We start from the raw sequence: 22,500 nt of genomic DNA, 5'->3' as shown, positions 1-22,500 counted from the left end.
AATAACATTCGTTTTCTCCAAAATATACTTTATTTCTTTTCTCACAAAATCGAGAAATTAACATTCCAACTGATTTCCTATTGCCATACTTTAACACAACATTTCTATATTCTTGTCCATATTAAGAAAATCATATGTCTACATTTCCGCTGGCCAATAAAAGAATAGCCATATTCAAAGTTAATTTCCAGTATTTCTTGTTTTTGAAAAAATTATAAATATTTCAATACAACATTTTTCCATTGTAAAAAAAAAAAAAAAAAAAAAAAAAGGAAATTGTAATTTATGAATGTTATTATTATTTTTTTTTTCCTTTCGACACAGCTCAAATGAATATAAGTTCAGCAATTTCAGGTTTTCCTTAGCATTATAATGCAAGCTTTAAATAATTTAAATTTAATAAACATTTTAATAATAATAAAATCTTTCTTTATGAAAAAAAATATTTATAAGAATAACAAATCCCCTAAGGTATAGAATAATTACAGAAATAAAAATAAAATTTCATTTTTAAAAAAATAATCTTTAATTTTAAAAAAATAAATCACTAAAAAAATATTAATCAGAATTACGCCGCAAGAAATATCTAAAAAAAAAAAAAAAAAAAACTAGTCCAATCATTTTATCTGCATTTTATCGAATAACTAATGCCAAGAAATCTGGACAAATAATTAAATCCATTCCTTCTACTTCATGATAAAAAAAGATTAAATAAGAAAATAAATCAATATTTCAATTAATTAAATCGAGGAAATTCTTCAGATACTTTTAATAATTCAAAATATCAAAAACAAATCAACGCTTCCCATCCAAAAAAGCGAATCAACAACAAAAAAGTCGGCACATAATCGCACAGCTTCCGCGCATACAGCACTCAAAAATCCACCGCAAAATAATGATGGGAAAACAATAATTAAAGAAGTCAGAGAAAACTCGTCTTCTGGGCGAATTATGGCTTCTTCAGCAGTCAGTCGAGTGGAATCTCCCCCCCCCCCTTCAGGGCGAATGAACTGCGCGTCCGAGAATAATTAACTGATTGATGGCATAATTAACAACTCACAAGGCCGTGGCAACACAAATAAATAATGAGATTAGGAACTGAATGTTGGCAGCACGAGGAAAAGCCAACATGGACACTACAGCAGAGAAGACTTAGCATGAGTAAGACATAAATAATTGCTAAGCCTCGCGTTCCATGCCCATACTATTCCCAATACGGAAACTTCAAAATGCCAAGAATTGATGAGGATAGGCATGTAGAGATCTGTCTTGGGAATATTCTCTCAAGATAGAGATATTCTTTAATGTTTAAAGAGAAAGCCAGCGCGTTTTAAACGTTTCTCCATGTGTCTATAAACTTGACATTTATTTCAAGAGAGTTTCTTTCCTTTATTTTTTTATTTTTTAAGTTCTTCGAAATTACATAATCTTCATTAATTTTAGATAGATTTAACATGCAGATATTAATGTAAAAATAAAGATTTACAAGATTTCTTTTTTTCATCTCTAATTTTATATTTTGTACAAATTTTGTTAATTATGAAGGAATATTTTATGGTAAGATTCGAAATTATTTTATTCTTTTCGTCATAGAAGAATTATTTAGTGAAATATAAATAACATTTCACAATTTATGAGTACTGTATAAAATGTACATAATAATTTCAATAATAATAATAATAATAATAATAATAATACAGAATAATTGTTAGTGGAAGAGTTTTCGAAAGAAATTTGCTAGGGAATACCGGCTATTAAAAAAAAAGAAAAAATGGCAAATTTAACTACAATTAATATTTTACTTCAAATGTAAGTAAGAGTTTTGATTCTCAAATTTGTGTTGTATTTTCCTATATTCCCAGTCAGATAAGAATTCTCATTTTTATAGGCAGATTCCTATAGGAAGGCAACCTATTACATCGTCCCTAGAAGCCAAAACCACTCTTCGTTCATAAGTTATATTATATATCTTGTGGGCAGGACAATTAAAATACTTTTGTTTGGATTTCAACTGGCTTGGAATATGTCGTTAGAAATGTAAAAATCTCAGGCCGAGTTTGTAAATGGGCCATCTAGCTCAAAGAGGATTGAAATTTTCATTTCGTTATAACTTTCTAAATTTTGAAGATAGAAAAATAAATCCAATCAACCAAATTAGTGCTTTTTAAGACAAACAGCTTTTGTATTTAAAGTTTTTCTGTAATTGCAATATCTTAGAAGTTAAGGGCTGGAAAGTGATTTTCAAGCCCTCATTGTGACTGTTTCTAATATCAAGAATTTATGTTGTCAGATAGTAACTGAGATGTAAAGGAATATACCTTTAAACTAGAGATGGTGATATTTTGAAATAAATAAGAAAATAAAGATTAAATTAATAAATTAATTCAGAATTACTGTTTATATTATAAGAGTCGAGCATTTTTAGAGCATACATTTCTTTTTCAATGAGTTTTCGCTCAAAAAAAAAAAAAAAAAATGCAAGACAGCTCTAAAAAAATAAATTTTGTTAACACTGTCGTGAAAGCTTATAAACCAGTTAACAGCTACGCTACCCGATCAATTGCTTTTGTATTGTGGTCATGTTACTGGGCTGCGAACCACAAGGTCCCAGGTTCTATCCTCGCTCATCCCAATTCGTTACAACATCATCAGGGTGCGAATTCTAAGTTTAAGAAACTATATGAAATATCCCGATATTTCAAATGATTTCTACTACAAATTCATTAATGAACGGAACTGCTTAAAATATGAACAATACTTTATTACCTAGTTCTATTTTTCAAAATTATAGATTCATACAAAATTCGCAATTTCCATCGCATTTGTATACTTTAGCAATTTAATGAGATTTGACGGCACTAAGAAATGGCTTCGTCCTTTTATTTTAATGATATTTGACAAAGCTTTATCTGTTCTTTTAAATCGAACGTTCGCATTAAAAACAAACTCTTGCATGATTCACTTTATATAATCTAGTTTACATATTTCCAGAACGTACACCGTACATACATTCGCTCAGAATACACATTCAATGAGATCGCTCCCAAGCTTTAATAAATTAAATCCATCGAGCTCCTCTTCTCCGAGGAGACAGGCATCTCTGAAAACGCACCATGCATAAGAAATCAGCGCACCTCACAAGGAAAATTGAAATACAAGAAACAGTAGATGGGGGGCCTCTCAGAGTTAAATGAAAGAGCACTAAAAAAACTTGCAGAACATCTCCCATTACGTTGATAGCTCCAGGTTCCGGAGAGGGGAGGGAATGAAAAGAACACGAGGACGAAATGGCATGCTTATGGAAATGACGCATCTTCGCAAACGAGAAGACTGAAATGGTTCACTGAGAATGGGCACAAGATCAATTGGGGAAAGGGTCCGATGGGTTTAAAAATATGCAATGGTTAGATCTATCCAGATAACGTTTCACCATTTGCTGTAGATCATATAATGTAAGGGCCTATCCCTGTTTGATCAGTGCGATGGCCCTTCATCAACCCGATTCGTATTCTTTCTCCTCTGCTAGCATATATCCAAGTAAGTGCTTGATTTGACTATGAACAAAAGCTCTACTCAATAACGTTCTCTTTATTTCAGACTCGAAGCTTATTGAAGATGAAATATAACTGCTTTAGAAAAAGGAATCTTTATTGCTGAATCATAACGTTCCTTCCCTTTTGTGGAATTTGCAGTTAAGGAATGCACATTCTAATATTATTGCAATCCATCTGGTAAGAAATATGATCTCACTTTTAATCTGGAATTTTAGAATGTGAATAAGAATTTAAAGATGAAAAATAAGATAAATTGGAGATGGGGATTCTGAAATGAAAATGAGAATTTTTGAGAAGATTTAAAAGCATTATTTATGACGTGAGATAGGACAATACAAACTATTTTCAGAAGGAATAATTTTAATACAAAGATACCAATATTAGGCCGATACCATATTTAATAATTTTAAAAGAAATTCAGTATTCTATAAAGGTAATGATATATTTTTCTAAACTTACATATCCTTCTGTTTCGAAATGCTGTTTTTTTTTCTCATAATTCACTGATATAATGATATTTTTAAATCTAATTTAAACTTTCCTGCCTTTCAATTTAATTTAGCCCATCATTCTAAAATATTCTCTTATTTCCTGATCCCATTCCACTTTTTCTATTTAATTCAACAGAAGCTTTTTAAAAATGCTTAGGTCGGCTGTTCACACGCTCCGAGTGAAGGGATAAAATATTGCTGACCTAAGCAAATTCTTTTAAAAGATCTCTATAATTCCCTTACCTAATTCAACAAGTGTAGGAAATCCCTATCAGAATCTCATGGTATATAACCACGGGGATAAATTTTATATTAGCTATTCCTCATTTCGCTCTGTGTCGGTGTGCACGTCGCTTATACTTGTACATAAATCATGCCTCCCGGGAATAAATAAAACGAAGTTAAAAATTCAAATTGTCTTCCCTGTCTTCGGCCACGGAACTGCCTTCAAAAAATTATGCTTATATATATTAATTACAGCCGGTCAACCAGTTACCATAGGACTAAGCCGTATAAACAAGGATTATTGTGACTGGTTGTTATGCTCATTAACTATCCAAGTTTTTCATGAGAAAACAACGACAAAAGTTTAAAAAAAAAAAGTCAAACTATTTGCAAAAGGCTAGATATCTTTTCCTTCAAGGTTGGTTTGTTATATTTGGTAAGGTTTAAAAGGAATTTTATGTGACAGACAAATGGATTTTAACAGAATAACATGCATGAAGAAAACTATCTGTACTATAGAGAATCTGCAAGATGGGGAATGTTTTGATCTAAACAGGGAGTTTTACGTTGAAGTGGTGGTAGGGTTGGTGATCATTTTATTCTGACGAAAAATTCTATTTATGACAAAAAAAAAAAAAAAAAAAAAAGACCATTTAAAATTAAATTTTTCATAGGACAAAACTTACATTTATGTTAAATGATTTTTCATACAAAAGATATGAAAATATGAATGCGTGTTTAACGCTTAAATTAACAAGTGCTTTCCTTTTCATTTGAAGGAACCAGATACTGAATCCATGTCAACCTGACTTTCATGAAAAGCGTTTCGTGTTAACAAATTTTAGCTCCAGTCTTAAGTAGCTTCAATCATCTTTTTTAAAAACGGTTACATGCAGTCTTAGCAATATCCCCCCCCAACTCCATCCAAGCATGCTTGAACTCTTCATAACACAGAACGAAACAGACAAAGAAACAGTTCAAATAATAACTCTTTTATAAAAAGCACTTTAATTTATATAACACCCGAGGCCTGATTTTGAAAAGAAGTTCCACAAGCAGTCACGGACAGATGGTGAGATCGCCACAGGGAGGTAAAGAGTGATATCCTGCCGGACGGACAGAGGTGTCAATCCAACTGTGAGTGTCGTGTGGCGAAATAAAATCGAGAGAAAGTAGAAATAATAAAAATGGGGTGCTTACTTCCAGAGGAGGAAGGAGGCGACAAGCACTGCAACGAGGACGACGGACGAACAGACGGCGATGATGGGCAGAGAAGGGAAGGCGGTTTGTGTGAATTCCGCCCCCACGGGCTCCATTTGGCAGAAGTGGAGGTCGGCCGCCGCCTCACCGCCCCTGCACAGGGGAGAGGCGGGGGGCGCGGGCGGTGGGGGAATGAGGAAGCGAGGGGGTGGTGGAGGGGGGCAGTCGCACTCCGCTCCGGAGTCGGCAGGGTCCCAATACGGGCTCAGCTCCTCCTCCCCATCGGCTCCGGCTAGCATCGCTGGGCGACCTCTGCAAGAACAAACACAGATATTAGGCACTAAATTTACATATATTGACATTTTTTATACAAGTATATCAATAAACGTGTAAAATATATAATAAAAGTTATAAGCATATTTTAACCCTTTCACTACGCCGGCCGTGAAAGTTTCATAGGCCTTTTTTTAGCCCGGTTTCTGTTTCAAATTAGGGATGCAGGTTTTAAACCAAGTTTCACTCAGAATACCCTAACTTTACATTCTGAATTCCTCGTCTGAAAAAGAAATCGGTCCAATTAGTACAGAACTTGCACAGCGGGATTGGACCCGTTAGTAATCAATTAGCTTTCATAATAAAAAAAAAAAGTATTTAGCTATATCACACAAAACTAGAGCCAAATGTGGTACTTAGTTGAATAAATTATTTACATAGCTTTTATGTTAAAAATTCTTTGAGGCAGATTTCTACACATTTATATAGTTTTCGAATTTTTCAAACCAAAAAAACTTAAGTCAATAGCACTATCATATTAGACTTACACATACTTAGAACCAAATCAAAATTTAACTTCCGCTAGGTTGATCCGTATACGCATCGATCAACCTAAAATAATTTACATACTACATCGGTCTACATACTACGGTACTAATTTACATACTACATCGGTTTCATTTTCCTTAAATTTCATTTTATAAATAGAAATTTACATAAAAACCAATACAATTTCAGTTGGGATAAAGGAATTGAATTAAAACGGTAAATTTCAAAACTGAAGAGAGACTCGGAAATCATTAATTTCTGCTATGTGCAGGCTTATGCGATACTCAATAAGTAGTGAAGTAGATATGCTGGACTATTCCAAGAACACAGTTTTGGATTCTTCGCCTGATTTAATAAATAAAAAAAAAAAATGCACTAAGATATTTACAACGTACCGAGTTTAAATTTTAAAAAAATATAGTTTCTTTATCCTGTATTTCAAAGTTCTTCAAATTATCTTATTCGTTTTTTTTAAAACCATATTTAGTGGTTTGGCATGGATGACGTAACTAATCAAAAACTTCAGCTAAGATTGTCTTCAAAAGGTGCTTTCGGTTTAAAGAATTCTAGAGCAATCAAAACGCTAATTAGCTGTTATTAGTATGGGAAAATAAATTTACAAAAACTATATGGGACTTCTATCTTCGAAAAAATGATCTTGTCAATGTTCTATAGATAATACTTGTAAGAGAATCTCATTCATAAATAACAAATACTATAAGTAACATTTTTCTATTTGGCCCTAATCACAAACTGACTACTCCGACACAACGAAAAGCACGCGAGAAAACTTGAATGACCGGTTTGGTTTGGTTTGGTTATATTAACGTCCTGTTTGAAGCAACACTAGGGCTATTTTGGGACGGACCTCGTAATTTTGAACCGCGGTCAGATGACGAGGACGACACTTGAGCTGGCACCCTCCTCTCCACACCACACCACACCAACGGGAGGACGTTTGGTCATGACGGATTTAAAGTGCAACAGACCCCCTTACACGACGGTTCTTCGGTGGAACTTGAATGACCGGACTGCCCAACAGCAACACTGACGGGAATGTGGTTAAGTCCCAAGAACCATCACCGGCCACGGTATAACCCTTCCCTAAGGAAGTACGTCCCTCATTGATGGAAGGAGCGGGACACTCACCTTTTTGTGTACCCACAGGGTGGCGAGAACCAACCACCATGCCGGAAGCTTATCCTCAATTACGAAGTGACCCCCAGCGTGGAAGTGTGCTAATTAGTAAAATGAAAGTAGTTAACTTGCAGTGACAATTACGAGCCCCCAGGGGGGGGGGACTTTTTTTATTATTAATATCCTTATTAAATCTCTGTCCGTGTATACAAAACAAAAAATACCAGTTATTAAACAGAATATTATAAGAATGAAATTATTAAGTATCTGACAAAAAAAGGGGGTATTTTTTTTTAGCTCACCATCTGTATATAACACATAATTCCGGCTGACAAAATGGATATCACAGCCATCAAGTTAGGATTGCTGGATGCTAAATCGCTCAATTACAGCGTTTCGGAACCTCACATTGTCACCACACTGCCAGATATGAAATGCTTTTATCGGGGGCACAAAGCCACAGGATGACGAAACTACGCATGATTAATGGCATAGATAGCCACAGTGCGCTTGACCAAATGTTGGCATGCCATCAATATGCTTCGCATCGTGAATATTATTCATGGCGATAAGGGTTAATCTCCATTCTTCATTTATGCGGCTGCAGATTAGAGCTTCGATAACTTTGAATGTTAACAATGTTGTAAATTTCGGTAGGTGAAAATATTTATATTAATATAAATAAATAAATATATTTACATTAACATAGTAAAACTACTCACAATGAATTTTCCTTAGAACAAATAGCATTAGCATTTTCGATATGACAACTTGCCCATTCTTGGGCGTGTTTAAGCAAAATTCGTAAAATATAGAAACTTATCTCATTTCTTATTGAAGCTATATCAATGTATAAAACTTCCATTTAAGTTTAAGTCAGGTTTTTTGTATCGAAATTCAGTTTAGACAAAGACTGCGCGTCACAATTCCCACCTATCGGAAGTTAGTTTCTTAGTTACAGTAACGTCCAGTTTTAAAATCAACACTATGGCTGTTTTGGGATGGATCTCGTAATTTTGAACTGGGGTCAGATGACGAGGTAGACACCCGAGCTGGAACTGCGCCTCTCCAAACTTCCACATCAAACCAGAGGGGGGACATTTAGTCCTGACGGATTTAACGTCGTGCACCATAGCCGCTTACACAACGGTTCTTCGGTGGAATCAGGTCTAGAACCTGAAACCCTCGGGTCTCAAAGATAAGACCTTACCACTAAGCCACCCCTTTCCGGAAAAGAGTGAAGGTTCAAATCTAACTCAGACTAATCTACTATGAAATTCGTCAACATTTGTAAAGAATAACAAATGTCGTCCTCTTGATTCCAAAGATTTTATTTGAATTTATCAAAAAGCTGTTTTTAATCTGAAATTTTTGGTCAATAGGCTTTTTATGAATGATTTAATTCTGTAGGTAATTTAAAAACACAAATATTTTTTGTGTGAAATAAAATTCATGAGTGGAAAAAAAAATATTCAGTAATCCCCTCCTTTCAAACATTCTTTGGTTCACAGTTCACAAATTACTAAGGCAACAACGAATTTTTCTTTCCGGAAACTACACTATAAACAACCTAGGTGTACTATTTTTTTATTTCTTTTTCCTTTGAAATTACCTTTTCAAACTAAATTCAAAGGTCGAAGGCCTTATCGAAACGATAGCATAATTAAAAGAAAACAGAATAATCATCACAGGGACCACCGAAAACTTCACCCATACATCTTTTAACATCGTCTGTGGTCGGTGACCACCCCTCCATCATCGACGACTAATGACTAGGGCTTGCTTCGCTAATTCCACTAATTAGCTATTTATCCATTGATGACCATACCGTCCATCATCAGACATCCACTGTCGACCCCCTTCTCTTCCACCCCACCCCCGTGTGATCGGTGTATACTAATTAAACAAGCGTGTCTTCCGGAGCAGCGGCCAGTGGACCATTGGATTAAGGCCGACTTCCCTAATATCTGAATGCTGCTGCGGATTAAAATTGGGTAGTGGTCATCGATTTACGCTTTGTTTGTTTCATTTCCATAATTACCGCCAAAAGGAAATTTTCCGTCTTAATTATACGCGTTGCTGGCTTTCGTTGAGGGAATGAGGAATTTATGGATGATTGTTGAGAGGCTAGTGCGGCAGATTGTGAGGGGAGTGTAAAATGTGGGGAGTTTTCAATGGAAATTTTCCATTGGAGGCAAGGAAGTAATTAAGAAAAGTAATTACATACAGTAGTGCGAAAGGCAGGGATTAAAGTGTAAACTTTTATTTCGGTAATTAGATTGTTTTGGGATATTATGAACCAGTCTTTTTTTATATATATTTTAATATGTGCAACTTTCGGGTGAGGTATTTATACGGTATTGCACACGCTAAGACTAATTAAAAAACACGCGCATAAAGAATTTTATTCAAGACTAATAATCAGAATTATTTGGTGAGAAAAAAATCAGACAGCTGTTATAAAGTATACCACTAAGGCATGAATAAACCAGAGTCACAATATCTGACATAGAATGGGATTAAGACTGATAATATGGGGGGAAAGGGGAAAGTAACATGAGAGATCCAAAAAGTCATTAACGGATTTCAAGGCTTTAAGCAAACATAAATAAGTCATTTTTACAAAATAATATAGGGATGTACATATCACTTTAGGTGACTAGTCCTTTGAATACATTGCTTAAATAAGTCAATTTTACAAAAAAATATAGGGGTCTGCATATTACTTCAGGTGACTAGTCCTTAGAACATATCTTAAATGCTTCAAAAAGTTAATAATGCCGCATCCTATTCGCTATTACAATTGCAAAGCTACATACGATTTATAATATTCATACATTTATACTCTTTTGAATCTGTATTCATCAAATTTATGACACATACTTTAGTAGTCTTTGATAAATTTGGCCCAAAATTTCATACAGATCTAATTTTGATGCAAGCCCCACATGTGAAATTCGATATGTCTTTTTTAATTACATTTTTGAACTACGGGGATCACATACAAAAAAGCATACAAATGCAATTTCCAAGAATAATTCTTAGGACTCAACTGCTACCTTTTATGTATGCTTTGTAGACGGTAAAATTAAAAAAGGCAGAATATCATTTATCAGACCATTTCTGTCGTGTCAGCTACCTTCTTCCACCGGGGATCATTTACCTTTCGATACGTTTTTAAATGGTTAAAAGATCTCGACAACGATAAACCAGGTCTCTACCTATTTATTTAAAGGCTGGAATGCAACGAGGAGGCCAGGTAGATTCTTGATTTGAGGTATTTTTCGGCAACATTGTAACACTCGCTTTCTTATCAATCGACCGAGAAACCGGTTCAGGGGAAGAAAGTCAAGTTCAGGCCACATTGTGAGTCGTGCTTTTCCACAAAAAGACTCCTTCCTGCCCTTTTCTTGCTAATATCTCATCCATATGCAAAGGAACGATCCGCACAAAAGAAACTCATCTAACGTAAACATGTTTAGGGAAGGAGAAAAAACGTTTAAAGAGTTCAGTGACATTTTCAGTCTCTTTTTTTGATGGAAGGAGATGAATCAAACCTCGATTGAAACAAATTATCAAGCGACCCGGATAATGGATTCTTTGTAGCGAAAAAAAGACAATATTGCAGAGGGTGTGAGAGTTTAATATTCATGTAAACGACTTTTCAACATTTATGAATCAATAAATAGTGTTCATACTAAATTAGTCAATGACGTAATCGAAGATAATTTAGGGTGACTCGAGTAATTACAAAATCGCATTTTTAAATACAATTTATAAAACTCGGGAAATAACAAAATTTTGTATTTTTTAAAGAATTCGAATAAAATTTAAGCATTAATTAGAGAGCTAACACCAAATTTGAAACTTTCTATTCAAACAGACTAAAAATAATTTAGGGAGACTCTAGTAATAAAAATTTGTATTTTTAAATACAATTTATAAAACTCAAGTAAAAGAAAAATTTGTATTTCATTTTCAAATAATTCGAATAAAATATAAGTATTAATTAGAGAGCTTGGGACTTTCTATCAGACAATTTGAATCTTGACCACGGTAATCTTGAATCAGATTACCGTGTAATACAAAGAAAACTAAACAGATTTTATTTAAAAGACTAAGTGAAATTTAGTAACTTGTTTATAGATAAGAAGAGCTTTCCACTTTTTCTCTACTTGCGATTTCACTTTTGAATCCGAAAAATTTCGTCATAGCATAGCAGAACTAGATTTAAAAGAGACATTAAATCATTAATACTCGAAAGAACACTAAACGGCGAATAGGAGAAACAAAACAATTACAATTTTCAAACGCAGTGAAATGACCGATGAATCGGTGTTCCTTTTACAAACTTCTCTATCATAACAAGTAACACAGCTGATTGTTCACTCGATTTATTTAAGGGGCAGCAAGTTCGCGATCACCAAGTATTCTTTTAGGATCGAATCTCGCATCTACGAAATTTTCGATCGTGAAACATATATTATCAATAGGCCATTGTGGAACGGCATATAAATAACGAATTATTTAACAAATTTCAAGGAATTATTATTATTATTAACAAGGAATTATTATTATTATTATTATTAACAAGGAATTATTATTATTATTATTATTAACAAGGAATTATTATTATTATTATTATTAACAAGGAATTATTATTATTATTATTATTAACAAGGAATTATTATTATTATTATTATTAACAAGGAATTATTATTATTATTATTAACAAGGAATTATTATTATTATTATTAACAAGGAATTATTATTATTATTAACAAGGAAATTATTAAAATTTCCTTATAAATGCTTAAGTATCTAATGTCAAAAATTTTAGAGTTCTTAATTTTAAATTAAACAATTCCTCTTGCAACCGCGACTACATTTAGAAAGCAATTGACGAAAACTATCTTTAAAGCTTTTACATATCAATCTAAGAATTAAATTCTTGATCAGAAAAAAAAAATAACACTGGCCCAATTGAAAACAAGAAATGGCTATCATCATTTTTATAAAATATGGGAATAAAGAAAAAAACCTAATGACAGAAAAGATAGATATTACCAAGATGCTAAAAAGGGCATTTTCGTCTACCAACATTTATAAAATTATTGTTGGCAATCAGTTTTCAAACATTTGAAGAAAAAAATCTTTTTCTGGACCGATACACTTGAATTGAGTTGAGTTGTAGTTTAATACTAATACTTGCTTTCAACCTCTGAGCGCAAGTTTCTTCGTACCTTTTAGATGCAAAATATAATAAAGAGTTGAGTTTGCGATTAATTAGATCTGAAAGATAAAGAAGAAATAAAGAAGTTCAAAACTTTGTTTTTGATATGCTTTTCCTTTTTGTTCTTAACAAAGAAATATAATTACACCAGCGCATTTATGAGCTAAGAATTTGTTATAGGTATTCCTGATAGATCTTTTATACGTTTTGACAAAAAATATCTTTTATAGATAAAAATGGGGAAAAGTTTTGAAATTTTAAAAATAATTACAAACCAAAAGATTCAAAAGGAACTTCATTTAACAAAATTTTTGTATAAACATAACAACTGCCTATCAAATCTCTAATAATCTTAACCCTTTCTAGGGCCGTGGGAAGTATGCTTCCCACCAAATTTATCAATCTTTGTATGAAATTATGTAGGTTGGCATAAGTTCTGACAATTTTTTTTTTTTTTTTTTTTAGAAAGACAGAAACTTAGACGCTTCAGTTCTTTATCTCAGACAGAATGATGTGTCTTGATTTGTTACTTAATTATTAACTAAATTAATTAATCAAATTAAATTTATCTAATAAGCTCTAATCCCTTTTCTTATTCTAATTTCAAGCCTCAAAATATTTTAACATAATATGACTAGAAAAAAATGGACCTTTAAAGGGTTAAAATAGAGCATTACATTTTCATAAAATACTTATATAAGCAAAAAATAATAAAGTATATAACATTAAGTTATCTTGATTAAAATATATGCTTCAATATCAGAGATTAAGTACTTTTCTTAAACTTAGAGTAAAGAGTGGCTATATGATTATCTCGGAAATTTAACTAAAAAACATTTTAAGTTTGCTAGAATAAAGTTTAAGAATAAATTGAAAAATAATCATCGAATGCCACATATTTACATGATAGTAAATTTAGAATTCATGCGAAAATTTTCTAGTACACATTTCTTAGACATTTCAATAAATACAGCTAAAATAAAGGAAATCTTTTTTAAACAGCAAAGAAATAATTAGTTATTACAGTAACATTTAACAGAAATAAATTATAACATTTTGAGCATCACTGCATAAACAGAATAGCTGCAGTATCACTATGATATGTTTGCAATAGCTGCATTATCACTGATCTCATCACACAACAGAAAGCAATTCCAATCGTAATTGCAATTAGCAGCACACGGCCCGTAAATGAAATGCAAGTTAATGTCTCCAGCATCACGTGAATAAAATCCATTTCTATCCACGTGAGACTGCAATAACAGTTCTTTACTTCATTACGCAAATGGGTCTTTACTTAAACAAATATGTTTTATCTCAAAATAAAAGCAGCTGTTTTTTTCCCTTCACTTCCTCGCAAATATTTTTTGCTAACTACATCAGCCGCCATACACAAGGAAGAAGAAAAAAAATCGTCTGGATATGAAAAACGCATTCGATTTCAAGTGATCGCGTCATTTCGTTCCTCGTAGAGAGATTTTTCCGATTAATATTAAATTAACCTCGGTCAGGAATTTTTCCATTTCTTCACTGCAAGAATTAATATTTGATTTTGGCTGCCGCTTTTACAAGGACCGGGCATTTTAATTATTCACTGTTTCTTCGCTAGCGCTGCCTTCTTCTCATAAGAGCGATTCTGCAGGAAAGAACGCTGCCACTTGCAGAGTCTTAATCTTGGAAGAAAAGATCTGTTGCGGAACCAAGATTTCTTAGAAAAGAGATGGTTTATTTTTATATTTTAGGTAAAAGAGCTATTGAATGAAGCGTAAATTGTTTTTCTTTGCGTGTTATCCTTTTTGGCACATGTAATTAGGAAGTATGATAAAATTAATTTTAGTTTTGGGTAAAATCTACTCTAAATTACTTTATTTTAAAAATTATTATTCTTGAAAGCTTTGCAACAAAAATTCCGATTTCATTTAAGAAGAATGTTTGGAAATATGGATATTGTTCGTATAGCATGCGTGCACAGCAAGTTACAGTTAAAATGTATTCTACTAACGGTTCTTCCAACTGAAAAAAGAAACAAATAAATCCGTGCATACATATTTTATTCACTAATTTAACCCTTTGCACCCGGAAAGTGCCTCTCACTCACCATTCAAGACGGTGCATCATTTTGACGTTTCATTTATTTATTTGTTTCTTTTTAATTTTTAAAAACTACCTAAAGAGTGATAAGATGATGTAGACTAATTTTTCGGTAAAAGTCAACTTAAAATTATAATAAATATTTTTTTCATGGCAATAAGCAAGTTCTTGTTCTAGCTCAATAATTTTGCATCGAATTATTTTTCCGAGAGCAAAGGGTTAACCATCCATCTAAAGTAGGGCTAAAAGCCCTACAGAATATAAAGACAAACCTACAATCATATTATGGATTTGAAATTCACTATTTTAAACTTTATATGGATGGATATTATTTTAGTTAGTGAAAAGAAAACAATAGCAAAATGTTGTACATCAGATCTCTTATTCAATAAATGACGTAAAAATAAAGAAAATCATTAATGTTTTTTACCCGTATTGTTTAGCAAAAACATTCAAACTCGAAATCTGCATTACAATTGCTCCCCATTTGTACAAATGCGTCCATTTAATGGTTCAGTTCAGCTCAGTGGTATTAACCTCGTATTTTGAATAATCACGGAGATTAATTTTGGAAAGAACCAAGTAATTTTGAGTCAGATGATGAGACAGCACCTGAGCTGGCACCCCCTCTGAACCTTCGCATTATAACAGCAGCACAACGACATTTGATAACGACTGGTTCAGCATGCGGCATACAAATTGTTTGCCAACGGATTCTAAAACCCTCCTCGCTTTTGCTCATGCGTTAGGATGGGTTTAATTCGCCAAAATAGGGGTGAGAGGAAAGGAGGAAATATTTACAATTAACAATAAAGTAAATTCCGGAAATGTCACGCATGCTTCCGTGTCATCCCTTAGTGAGATAGAACCACCGAAAAGTGGTCGTCTCAGAATATCGAAACGTCACGGACGAACAGTATACGTATAGGAGTTCTACTTTGGAATCCACTTTCGATCACAGAACCCGAAGTCCAAACTTTACCACTAGGCCACTGCAGCACAGTTCATTTAATAGAATAAAATGAAATATTTTAATGAAATATTTCACAAAATAATTTTGCTTTCACTCATTTCTGCTTAATACTTAGCTATAATCAGGATTTAAAAGTTATGATATTTTGATTAATGATGTTTTAATTATCATAGATACTTTTATAATACATATCCTCATGAATATTAACTCATTTTTTTAGCACACTACACTTTAATTTTACAAGTAATATAACAATATTTATGTTCCTCCATACTATAAACCAAACAGTTCAATTAATGTTACGAAGCTCTGAGTATTGATATATTAAGACATACAATACATTAAGACACAAATATGTATCTTAATGACCCATTCTATTAGAAGAATTGTGTTTCTGGAAATTATTTAAAACAATTTTACCATGCCAAAAACACAAAACCAAAGGAAGCAGATTAGCATCTGCAGCAGACTACTTCAGATAAATCGCATACACTGCACAAAAGTCCCAGAAGTGCGATGGTCAGCCAAATCTTGCAAACTCGGAGCACAAACTCTGCAGAACAATGCCTCACCCTCCCTTGGCCGACAATCCATCGCTCAGTGCCTCTTCCCTTTGCATGGGCGAGTAGATAGAGGCAGATGGTCCATTCGGATATGATGGTCATTTACTCGGACCATCGCGGAAGTCGTGGAGCAACTCCGCAACGGATAGCCATCGCAGTCAGGGGAGAGGGGTCATCAGACGCGAATTTCGAACCATTTCCTCCCCTCCTTGGATGGATTACACTTCCCTGGCCAGCTCGGAGATAAAGGGTTGTTGTCAATCACGGAAAGTGAGACCACAGATAACCACTGGTGGGGGAGGGGGGGAAACGGAATAATTGGACGATTAACTGCAGCTATGCAGATTGCCCGGGCAGATACCATGGTAAAAAGGGGTTTTGGAACGCGGTAAGTTGCAGCAGAAACCGTTTGGGGAGGCTTTTGTTCAGTTATCTGACCACTACAATCGTGATTGGGTCGTTTGTTGTACAAATTTTAAATAAACACACCCTTTATAGAAGATTGCCAAAAGTTTCTAAGAAATACGGATATGAAACCAAGAAAATTTAGTAGTATGAAAGAAAATTATAACATTTTAGATACAAAGAATTTTTCTTAATCGCATTTGTTATAATTATACCTACATTCGTATATACTTCAAATATATGATTTTACGTCATCAAGATGAGGTATTAAAATCAAGCAAATGATGTTTAGGGTCCTGTTTTAGAATAGAACAATTATTTAAAAAAGCAATGATAAGTTGCAAATCTCATGAGTAACTGGAAGCTGTTAACATAAATTTTCAGTCCAGTTTTAAGTTTTATTTTATTTTACAGATAACTATTATTAGGTTTGTTATGTTTGGTGCGGCAGTGTCAAATTAACTTTAAAGTTGCGGCAGTGCTTTAGTCATTAACCCTTTAAAGGGCCATATTTTTCTAGTCATATGTTAAAATATTTTTAGGCTTGAAATTAGAATAAGAAAAGGGATTCATTTAGCTTATTAGATAAATTTAATTTGATTAATTAATTTGGTTAATTAATAATTAAGTGACAAACCAAGACACATCATTTTGTGTGAGATAAAGAACTGAAGCATCTAAGTTTCTGACTTACTAAAAAAATTTATCAGAACTTATACAAACCTACATAATTTTATACAAAGATTGATAAATTTGGTGTGAAGCATACTTCCCACGGCCCTAGAAAGTGTTAAAGTGATAACTACAAAAAAAAAAAAAAAAAGATAATTAGATGAATAAAATTCGGCACACGCATTTAACATCTACAATTAAATCATCAATCAAATTTTAAGTCAATTCCAGTTAGAAGTTGACTGTCTTCAGTCTGTACTTTCAGAAACATAATCACGATAACTCAGAAATATAATAAATTTAATGTATTAAATTTCGTATGGGATTTTGTGAAGTGTAGCTTTATAACAAATTTCTGTTTCAATCGATTGAAGTAAAAAAACTCATTTAAAATACAGATTTGATTTCCGGATGTTATTAACCGCATGGCAGAGCTAAATCACCAAATAACTCGCCAAAGATGGCACAATAGATTCATTAAAAATGCTAAAATCACGCTAAAGGTTAATATTTCTAAACTATTGCACGCCAATGCCATGCAATGTGTTCTTGAAATAACAATTTTATAAGATATGCGAGAAAGTTAAGGGAAGACCACTTCCACTGGGTTCCACAACGTGCATGCTTGTATTATCATATAACGTGTCTACTAAAGGTAAAATCAATCGCAATATTTTACAATAAATCTAGAAATACAAATAATTTCTAGCATTCAAATTAAACTATTAAGAACATAATGCAAAAAATTAGATATCAAAAGAGTACAAATCCACATAAAGAAAAAATAAAATAAAAAATTCTAGCCAAATTCAATGAATCCAAAACAGATTATACATTGCGAATATATATATTGCACGATGGAATAGATTTTCACTAAATTAAAAACAACAAGACTTTTTGAGCATTTTTATAAAGTCGAAGAAAGTCCTGCTACTAAACAGACGATACATTTTTTTTTCTTTTTTTCTAAAACATAATTTCATTTTTAACACCTTGTGGGCATACCAAACAAAGCGAAGAAACAAAAAGGCACATCAATTTCCACCGCGGCAACAAAGAAATTCAATAAAACACCTAAATCTAGTTTACAGCAAAACTGACAAAAACAGCCAGTGATCCTGTTTTTGTGCCACCCTTTCCTTTTTAATGTAACATCCACATTGGATGTCAAAAGAAGAAAGAACATTATCTTATCCAATCGAGAAAGATTATTTGCAGCGACGCCTAGGAAATCTGGCGGTTTATCGTGCGGAAAAGATTTCCAGAAGGATACGTTCGGGCTGTCACCCGACAATATCGTCGGGCCACTGGCAGCGGAGACCTTCATGTCAGCGCCTTGACACGCCGTGAACTTCTGGTTTTCCAATATGTGGGTTTCTGGAGAGGTGAAATGCTGCTGCCGGAACTCTTTTATTCGCTAGAAAATGGAGAAGATATGAATTTTTCGTCTCTCAAATGCTGTAGAGGAGGAGGAGATCTTAAAGGAGGCAGAGCAGAAAACAGTTTTTTTTCTCTTTTTTTTCCCCTAGCATAAAAGAGTTATGGGAATTCAATTCCAATCGATTCTTAAAACTAGTTTCTTTACGATTTGTTGATTTAAAGCTGTAAACCCAAGTTATATACAAATTTTAAACTTGAAATAATAAATTATTCCATAACGTTATTTAGAGATAAGTAAGTAAACAGGCCAACATCAGAAACTGGATACGAGGTTTCATTAATGTTTCTTGGCTCAATTCATAAGTAAAATGCTAAATAGCCGCTTTCGATGACTAGCTGTTCGCGTACAGTATTAATACAATAATTTAGTCATGTAAACCAATTTTGATGATACATATCATAACAAAAGAAAGTTATAATCATCTGAAAACATGTTGTTTTGGTTTGAGGTTTTTGAAACCTCAAAATAAGTAGGCAGGAAATGAAAGATATGGATCATGTAAAAAAATAATGTTCTCACATGATAACTTGAAATTTGTGATAGCAGATTTCAATTTTACATTTTTTTTTAAAAAATTCGGCTTGTACAGTAAACATACATTCTAATAAGTTGCCTGCATTTGAAAAATGGCGAAATTAATTTGCGAAATCGCTCGTTGTTTGTCGAGGCTGGAGGCTTCACTAAATTAGCATTTTGGGATAATTTAAAAAGTGGGTGATGGTGACCATTGATGACGTATTTAAAAACCATAAGATTTCATATGAAATGAAATTCAGAGAAATCGATATAGTGATTGTCGTTGAAGGAATATTTGTTGAGAAATTTTTTCTTAGATGGTGTACAGTAAAGTACAGATAAAAAATTAGATATGATGGGGATAAACAACCACTGATGACGTATCCAAGGGTAATGAGGAAGGTTGTGATAGTCTGATGGTAAGTTCTCATCTTCGGGACACGAGGGTTTCAGATTCGAGATGGATTCTACTGAAAAAACGTCGTGTAAGCGGGTCTGGCATACATTAAATCCGCCGAGACCAAAAATCCTCCGTCTGGTGAGGTGTAAAATTTTGGAGAAGGGAGGGTCAGCTCAAGTGTCCTCGTCATCTGATCGCATTTTCAAAATTACGTGGTCCGTCTCAAAATAAGCCTAGTGTTGTTTTAAAAGGGGACGTCAGTACATAACTAAACTAAGGGTAATGAATTTTTTATGGAATGTTTAATAACGAAATTATTCAGTGGTTGGTGCTAAAAGGGTCCTGATTATTTTAATGTCATTGACAAAAATAAGTAAAGTATTTCGTTTTCCCATTTTGCTATAGGTACTTTTCAAAATCAGGTTAAAATAATTTCTGAATTCGGTGTACCAAATAAGTTTATTAAAACGACATTGAAATTTCTCCCTCTCTCTGAAACTCCACTACGTTTTTTTTTTTTTTTTTTTTTTTCTATTTTTTTTAAAGAATACATTTTATCTATAAAGTAATTTGAAAAAATTTTCTTACGTAGACCAAATTAAAAAAAATTTAAATCACAATCAGTCGTATTAATATTAAAAATACCCCCCAAATCAATTTTTCGAAAATATACAAATATATAAAAGAAGTAAAATATTTCTTTTTCCCATTTTGCTATAAATAATTTTCAAAGTCAAATTAAAAGAATTTCTAGACTCAGCGTACAAAAAAAGTTTACTAAAATTTCTCTACGATTAAAAAAAAAAAAAAAAAAAAAAATGCCTCGCTCATGCAAGTAAACGCAACAAACATTGAAAAATTCGAAACACCGAAAATTCTATTTCTCAAATCGAAGCCAAAAAGGTTTTCCACATTACAATAATGGCTAAAAATTGTCGCCTATCAAATAGGTCTTTACATTTTCCAAACCAGGACGCTTCAATCGCAAAAGGACATGCTTCAGAAATCGTACTAATTCATCAGATCCAGAACGTTGAAAAATGCATTACATTTCTCCATACCATACTTATTACTCTCTCACAGAGAGAGAGAGAGAATCACCCTCATTTCTAACTCCAAAGCGATTAATAATTCAGCAAGGCTATCTGATCCATTACAGCGGACTCCATAATCTCGCCAAACCAATGACTCGAATCTAAATAAATATTAATGAACATTATTTCAGGCTCTGCACCACATGTATGTAGTATTCTTACAGGATTTCCAAATTTAACGTTCATCAACGCTGAACTTAAAAGACGCGGGAAGGACTGTCGTCTTGAAAAGTAATGAAGTTTGCTGCTACAACACTGATGAATCTTTCAGTCAGTTGGGTTTTAAAAGTGTATTCAATTCATTGGGAAAAGAGGCGGGATCCGTTTAAAAGCGAAAATGCACTGGAAAGGAAATGAATTAATATATTTCGCCATTTGTTAACATTTGGAGATTGGGAATGAAGTTTATTTTCATATGCGATGCGCTGCGATTTGAAGCGGTTTATTAAGGATTGTTTGCAAAAGAGATTTTCACAATCTCAAATATCAGGAATTTCCTATTATATTTCAATCTTGTTTTAAAAAAATATCGAATCAAATGTTCCGTGTATATACGAAAGGAAATTGCTATTTGAATGGAAGTAATTTATGCGAAAGTATTTGAAATTTTATATACATTAACCGCCTTCAGGGACTAGTTATACGTCCACAATATTAATAGCATTCATTTAGTAATGTCAACCCATTTTGATGAATTACCCCCTACTATATCATAAGACGGAATAGTATTTTAAATTATATTTGCAGAATAAATATCGAGCATTCTAACTAACTAGGGAACTCAGTAATATCTAGGATAAGTTAAAAAGATTTATTTTGCGATATACCTCAAAAATAGGAAGTAGAGGATTCAATCTTCCATTAATGACGTATGTGATGAGCTTTCCTATGAAATAAAAATTCGTCGGCAGAATCATGGCATAGCTGGAAGTTGTGAACTTTTAAATAAAATAAAATAAAAAATCACAGAAATCGGAAATATTACTGGATGATTAATTTCTTAGTTTTCTTAATAATTTTAAATGCAAATATTGTGTATTTTATATAAGGATACGTTTTAGCAAAAAATAATTAGAAAATTTTTTCAAAACATTTTTACGAGATAAACTTTACTTAAAATATTCAAAATATCCACATAGTATTTCATGCATTAAACTCAATATATTATGAAGTAGAGAGAGTACATAGCATATTTGCACCGTAAAGTGAAGAAAAGAGAAAAATGACTATTTTCATGAATTTGTTTTTCCTTCTCTATATAAATGAATTGTATGAAAAACAATTTGTATAAATGAAACTTGATTCAAGGTCACAATTCTGCCTCTTATTTACATACGTTTACATACATCGCGCAACATTTAATAAATAACCCAATTTTTTTAATGTAAAAGTCACTAATATCACAATCCGTAGACATAAATAACAATTGTTTCATATAGTGTTTATGTATATGCTTTCAATGAGAACATGCATATACCTATATATGCCACGATTTAAAGCAGGAAATTAATAGAAAAACTGTGTCCATCAATCAATAATTTTACACATAAGATAATAAATAGACAGTGCATTGTTTGTTGACTTGGGAATTATGGAAGAAAGTGGGGGCACTTAATTCATATAATCAATGAATAAAAAAAGAATCAGAGTATAACTCTGTTTCAATAGCATCGAAGAAGCTAT

At 32.8% G+C, this 22,500-nt stretch overlaps 1 protein-coding gene across 2 annotated transcripts in view; it reads right to left on the bottom strand.

The window, feature by feature from the left end:
- LOC129968627 (myb-like protein AA) overlaps positions 1 to 22,500 on the bottom strand; it is a 336,959-nt gene that overhangs the window by 143,836 nt on the left and 170,623 nt on the right. For both annotated transcript variants that reach the window (XM_056082719.1, XM_056082720.1), the window contains exon 2: positions 5,471 to 5,782. In XM_056082719.1, coding sequence (XP_055938694.1) covers positions 5,471 to 5,769 — 299 coding nt within the window. In that variant the 5' untranslated portion in view covers positions 5,770 to 5,782. The remainder of the gene's footprint in view (positions 1 to 5,470; positions 5,783 to 22,500) is intronic.

This window comes from Argiope bruennichi, chromosome 5, assembly GCF_947563725.1.
Source record: "Argiope bruennichi chromosome 5, qqArgBrue1.1, whole genome shotgun sequence".
Taxonomy (NCBI): Eukaryota; Metazoa; Arthropoda; class Arachnida; order Araneae; family Araneidae; genus Argiope; species Argiope bruennichi.
Note: the sequence above shows the minus strand (reverse complement) of the source record. Positions and strands in the feature narration are given on the sequence as shown.